The sequence below is a fragment of the Stomoxys calcitrans genome, chromosome 1, assembly GCF_963082655.1.
Source record: "Stomoxys calcitrans chromosome 1, idStoCalc2.1, whole genome shotgun sequence".
NCBI lineage: Eukaryota > Metazoa > Arthropoda > Insecta > Diptera > Muscidae > Stomoxys > Stomoxys calcitrans.
This window is the reverse complement of record NC_081552.1, coordinates 225,577,652-225,584,390: the sequence shown is the minus strand read 5'-3', so window position 1 is coordinate 225,584,390 and position 6,739 is coordinate 225,577,652. Positions and strand designations below refer to the sequence as shown.

The 6,739-nt window shown below is 37.7% G+C and overlaps 1 protein-coding gene across 1 annotated transcript; it reads right to left on the bottom strand.

Moving 5' to 3' along the window:
* Window positions 1-5,030: 5,030 nt before the first annotated feature.
* Window positions 5,031-5,995, bottom strand: LOC106091838 (uncharacterized). The gene is made up of 2 exons (XM_013258513.2): window positions 5,634-5,995; window positions 5,031-5,582 (listed from the first exon to the last, which is right to left on the bottom strand). Exons 1-2 carry the CDS (start codon window positions 5,913-5,915, stop codon window positions 5,190-5,192), a joined length of 675 nt encoding a protein of 224 aa, XP_013113967.1. The 5' UTR covers window positions 5,916-5,995; the 3' UTR covers window positions 5,031-5,189.
* Window positions 5,996-6,739: the final 744 nt, after the last annotated feature.

Here is a 6,739-nt window from a genome sequence, read left to right as displayed (position 1 = left end):
TCTCCTTACTGGTTTGCAGAGTATACGTGTTGACCCATCTGAGCAAGCAGCAGATGATCGTCTTAGTTGTATTCGTGGGCTTTTTGATGACTTTGTTGAGTCCATGAAACAAAAATTTGATGAGCAGATGCAGAAATGTTTGCAGGATTTTCAAACAATGGTGGATGGTGTTGTTGCTTCCTTTCGAAGTGAGTTTATTGCTTCAATTCAGAAAGTCAAATCGGATGTTCTTGTTTGTCAGCAAAATATTGCCAATGTTGATGCTAGGCTGTGTGAGAGGATACGGCAATTGGAGCAGTTTAATTTGGTTCAGCAAAGACGTCTCAATCGCGCGGATATTCTTATAAGTGGCATGCCGAGATCAATTACAAATCTGCGTGAGCCAGTGATACAGATTGCCCGCTTGTGCGGAGTGCAGGTTGCCCCCAGTGATATTAATCATTGCTGTTATATTTCCGGTGGTAGGATGGTGCTGGTCAAGTTCAATTCCGTTCATACCAGGGATTTGATTATGGCGAACTATTCTAGGCTTAACTCGATCAGACTAAAGTATGTAATTGGTGGCGAGGTTGATTCCCGTGTGTATTTAAATGATCATCTTACCGCACCTGCCTCTAACCTTGTTTTTAAATGCCGTAAGCTGCGGTCACAAAAGCGAATATTGAGATACGTCTTAATTAATGGAGATATTCCCAAGGTGTGCCTTACGTTTCTGAATGGTGACGTTAAAACAGTGAGTGCGACTGAATGTGATCAATTATTTGGAAGTGCTGAGTCAAGCAACGCTAATGGAGATGTGGCTAGCACCGTTACCAATGGATCCCGTGCGTACTAGCCTTTTATTTTTATTATTTTGTATTTTTTTTTTTTTTTTGTATTAGCAATTAATTTTTCATTGAGCCCTTATAGCGTCATTAGTTATGAATACTTGCAACTTAGGTAATATTACGTGCGATAATTCGTTTTTTCGCTCCTCATTGTGTGCTTATAGTGATAATTTAAGTGTAGGGCATTTTAATTGCCGCAGTTTTAACCTCTCTGAGAGGTCATCTAAAATTAACGAAATAAGAAATGTTGTTGTTGACAGTTTGTTAAGTGTAGTAGGTGTTTCCGAAACTTGGCTAAAACCAAGTATACCGTCTAGTCGATTTGAAATTTCGGGATATTCTTGTTGCAGAAATGATCGTCCATGTGTGAGAGGTGGGGGCGTTGCTTTGTTTGTCTCTAAGTCTATTAAGTACAAAGTTGTTTATAGTGGTAGTCAATATGGGATTGTTGAATGTTTGTTTGTAGAACTTTTACTTGGTTCTAGAAATGTTCTTGTTGGTGTTGTATATCTTCCGCGGGGAAATTTTCGGGCATTTGAAAGTGAAGTTGCTGATGTTTTGGTGAGATACTCTGACGTCATAATTTTGGGAGATTTCAATAATAATCTTTTTGATCTGTCGTCTTCTTATAGTGTGCGCGAAAGTTGTAGGCGGCTTAATGTTTCAATTGTCCACAACTCTATACCTACTCATTTTAGTGATGTACATAATTCTACTTCTTTACTTGACTTTGTTCTTGTAAGTGATCGTAGTTGTGTCTGTGTTTCTAACCAGGTTGTTTGTCCCAGTATATCGGATCATGCGTTTATTTTCGTGTCCCTTAACGTTTCAGTCCTTAATGTTTTGCAGTTCTTTGAATATGTTGATTATAATGCTTTGAGTTGTGATGATTTGCAGGAAATTGTTTCGTCTACTGATTTTTCCGCTTTGTATTCCACTAGTGACGTTGATTTTCAATGTAGTAGTTTTAGTAGCTGTCTTGGGTCTATCCATAATGCGTTTCCTATAAAAAAAAGGGTGATAAGGGCTAGGAGTGAGGATTGGTTTAGCAATCCCCTCATTTCATATCATCTATCGCTTCGAGATTTGGCTTTTAAATCTTTCTTGGAGAATAGATCCAATGTTAAGTGGCGAATTTATTGTAGAGCCAGGAATAAAGCCAAATCTGTTATAAGAAAGGTTAGAAGGGAAGCGAATGTACTGCAGTTTGAGGGCAATAAAAGCACAAAGCAGTTATGGTCGTTGTTAAAATCCAATGGACTTGGCAGTTGCAAGTCGTATGATTGTGATTTGAATGTGGAGGATTTGAATACGACCTTTAATAAAAACCAATTGGACTCCCAAAGTAGTTCTCTCGGGGAGTATGACTATAGTGGTTTTGCTTTTCAACGGGTGGAGTTGTGGGAGTTGGATAAGGCTTTTTCTGCCATTAAGTCCAATGCAGCAGGTGTAGATGGTTTCTCATTAAAATTTCTTAAGAAAGTCTATCCTCTTGTGTCTTGTCATCTGTTACATCTTGTAAATTCTATTTTGTTAACTTCTTATTTTCCGTCCGATTGGAAATTAGCCAAAATAGTGCCCGTTGGGAAAAAACAGTCTTGTCACGCTCTGAAGGAGTTCCGTCCGATTTCTATTTTACCTATTTGTTCTAAGATTGTCGAGCATGTTATTAAATGTCAAATGTCTGGCTATTTGGAAAGTAATCGTTTTATTTGTGATGCCCAGTGTGGATTTAGGCGAGGTAGAAGTACAGCCTCATTGTTATTGGGTTTGACAGATTCTATCCGGTCAAACATGGGTGGAACACGTTTTTGCGTGCTATTGTCTTTAGATTTGGAAAAGGCATTTGACAGAGTGGATTTTGGCCTTCTTCTTAGTAAATTAAAGTCCGTTTATAAGTTTTCGACCAGTGCATGTACATTGTTATGCTCGTATCTTACAGGTAGGAGCCAGTTTGTTTGTGTTGATGGTAAATGTAGCAGTGTTCTTTCTGTAAGAAGCGGTGTTCCTCAGGGTTCAGTATTAGGTCCACTTCTTTTTGTGTTATTTGTCAATGATGTTTTTTCTCGTCTGGATTGTTGGTGCACTCCATTTGCATATGCTGATGACATCCAATTGCTTTTTAAGGGTGATAATCGATTTTTGAATGTTTTTCAGACGAAAATTAATTTTGCTATGGAGTCGTTACGTGAGTGGATGGCGGAGAATAGGTTCAGTGTTAACGCTTCTAAAACTAAAGCCCTTTTTTTATCTTCGGGCTGTCACAATCATGTTAGTGTTAGATATAATAATGTAGATATTGAATTTGTGCAAAGCATTGATTGTCTTGGTGTTCAGCTGGATGACAGGCTTCGGTTTGATCGGCACGTTAGTTCCGTGGTGTCTAAGGTTAACTTTTCTTTAAGAAGCCTGTATACCACGAGTTTATATTTACCGCTCTTTGTGAGGGAGCGTTTGGCGCATGCATTAGTTTTGCCGGCCATTTTATATTGTCTGGAGGTGTACTCAAGTGCGTCGCAAGGGAGCATGCATCGTATTCAGGTCGCTTTTAACAATATGATTCGTTTTGTTTACGGTGTAGGTCGTCGTGTTCATATAACTCCCTATGTGTGTCGTTTTCTCGGTTGTGATTTCCCGTCGTATGTTAATTATCGTTTGCTTTTGTTTCTCTTTAAGTTATTGAAATGTCGGTCTCCAATTTTTCTTGTTAATGAATTTAATTTTTGTCATTCTACCAGAACTAATCATTTGGTTCTTCCGAGGGTAGATAATTTTTTGAGTAGTACTTTTTTTGTAAGGGTTGCACGTTTGTACAACTCCTTGCCTACGGATTTAAAGAATTTCAGTTTGTCAACAAGATCTTTATCAAATCGTCTTCGTCTACACTTTCAGCGCTTTTAATTTTTGTGTCAAATTGCCAACAACTTTAACGGAATGTTTTTATCGTGCGTATTATTGGTAATTTATTTATTTTTTGATTTTAGTATTACTTATTTTTTTCCATTTTGTTTAAATCTTTTTTTTTTTGTTAAGTGATATTTTTTAATTATTTTTTTTTCAAGCTCTTTTATTTATAATTCTTGATAATTTGTTTTCAAAGCCAAAAGTATTATTGTGATTTTTTTTTTGTATATTTTGGTTTAAGTATTACTATTTTTATTATGCTTTAATCATTTTTTTTAATTTATTACGTTGATCTTTTTTGAGTAGGATTTTTTTTAATCAGTTGCTGCTTATAATTTTTAGTAATTTGTTTTTTATTTGTTATTTAGTTTTATCTAGATTCAGAAAGTGTTAAATAGGTTAAATATTTTTTTCCATTTTCTAAGTTTTTGAGTTTTTTATTTTTAATTGAGTAGTTTTTTTAACTTATGTTAGAAAAAGTACGTCTTATGCATAGTGTGATTATTTATAGGCCTGATGGCTTCGCATTGCATGAAATGAAATAAATAAATAAATAAATAAATAAATAAATATATTGGTTCAAACGAAGAGGGCACCCTGTTCCTTAGTGGAATGTTCATGGGCAACATTTGCATTTGAAGAGGGCACCTGAAGTGGTTGATGCTTCCAGTCCTGTCTCCTCAGATGAGGCTGCTGGAATCACAGTGGTCTCCAGATCCTCGTCAGACAAGATTAGGTCGGCCCTCTAACATGCTGGAATACTCTCCTGACAAAGTCCAATACAAGAACCATCATTTACCATCTCTATAAGACTAGTAAATAACACAGATCCTCAACCTGGCTCTGTGCACTCTCATAGTTCCCGATGTCTGGAGAGTGTGAAAAAGCCTTGCTGAACTGCGTGTGTCACCTTAGGCGGTTTACAATTCTTATATCTAAATTCCACAAACTACTGGTGACCACATAGATAGCTCGTAATTTAACGTTTTAGACCCGGCCGAAGGGATGCCCTTAAATAACTTGGTATGAAAAGCCTTCGACACGTCTAGAGCCTTGAGGTCTAGCTTATGACACGATTCGACCCAGCACTGTGGGGTCGGGCATTGATTACTATGACTCCTAGTAAGCTTGCTCAACTCCGAAACGATTCCCCCACTGCGGCCTAAAAATTCTTACTCCTGCCGATTCTGCAGTCCTTGTTTGACCTGATGCTAATTTTGCCCCGTGGTTCGTGTTCGAGTGACTTGACAGTATTGACCGCAACTTACCAATACCGGGACTAAAGTTGTAATGCGTTGGTTGTTTGGTACATACTACTTAAGATTTTTCTTATTCTATACATCGCGACTGATTTTTTAAATACAAGATTATGGCATGCCCTCCATTACGAGCCATGCCAGAGCCAGAAGTTACATAAAATTAATATCGATATCATACAAACTTAATGCAAATTTGTTCTTAATCTTCCTCTTCCTCCTCCTCTTCTTGCAAATGCGACAAAGTCAAGTTCCCAGCGGCTCTCTCCCTGTTGTTTTTAACCTTAGCATTAAGATTTTTAGGTTTCTTTGATCCCACCACATATTCAGGCATTACCAGCTTGGTACCCTTTAACTTGGGCGAATCGATTTCTGCATCTTGTTGTTCCTGTTCTTCCAACGACTTGAGATTACGTCGTATTTTGCTGGATTTCTTAAATTCAATCTTTTGGTTGAGATCAATATCTCTGGCGGGCTGTGAAATATCTTTTTGGCTTTCAATTTCCCGCAGAAATTCAAAGGCTGCCGATGTGTTTGTATGATCGGATATATCAACATCCTCTAGGGAATATTTCTTCCATTTATGTGGATTTACCTAAAAGCACGTAATTTGTTAAACATTTGCCATCCGTAGTCACTTCCATACCTGATAATCTGGCCGTTTCCTAGGCTTCAGACATCTGGCTATGGGCAATTCAGGTTTCTTAAACATACTCTCCTTGCCGCGAAGATTTTTCAGAGCTCGCTCCGTGGAATTGGTCTTGGTTCTGTTGACACTTCGATAAACCATTACATCTCCGGCAGAGGTGCGCTTCAAAGGGTTTATAGCGGTATTTGTTTGATCCAAAGTTGTACCCTTCAGTTCATTGCTTGCATCATCTAGGCTGGCAAACAATGCATTACGTTTGGCCTCAAAATCCAACATCATTGCTTTATTTTATGAATGTTTTAAAATTCTTTACTCTCTATGCTGCGCTGTATGCAGCATAAACCTCACAAAATAAACAAAAAAAACAATGGCATACAGCTGTTGCCAATGTCGTTGCCATACAGTGGCAACGACAAAGTTAGGCCTTAAAGTTATGCCTTAAACCATGGCATAATTAACAGGTAGTGTACCGTAAACAGCTGAGTAAAATTTTTTTTCTCGTGAAGTGTCAATGTCAATGAGCTTTTGGTTGTGTGTGTATTATAGTTAAAAACCGTAGCACACACAAACAACGAAAAATGGCGCGAACTAGTTACATACACAAAATCAGAGTTGCACTAATCATTGATTTTGACAGATAGTGCCCTCAATAGTTTGTTGTTGGGCAACTGCGACTACCTGTTACTTAATATATCTTGGTTTAAGCAAAATTTTCTGAAGCAACTTTTACAATAGGATGTTGGAAATCTTAATTTCGTTTCAATTTTCATGTTTCTTGCCTGTTAACCCTAGTACTGACTTCATTGAAAGCGAAATTATTACATACTTAATTATTGTGAAATCCGATGGACTCTTTACTTTGCATTGTATTGAAGCAGAGTTGATTAGACCAATCATGATATAATTACCAGGTAGCGTACCGTAAACAGCTGAGTACAAGTTTTTTCGCGAAGTGCACTATCTGCCAACGAGTTTTTGTTGTGTGTGTGTATAATAGCACATGCTACTCGCCTATGCCGACGATATCATAGGGAGGTCATTGGAAGTAGTAACTGCAGCCTTTGAAAGAATCGAAAGAGAGTCAGTGAAAATGGGGCTGGCAG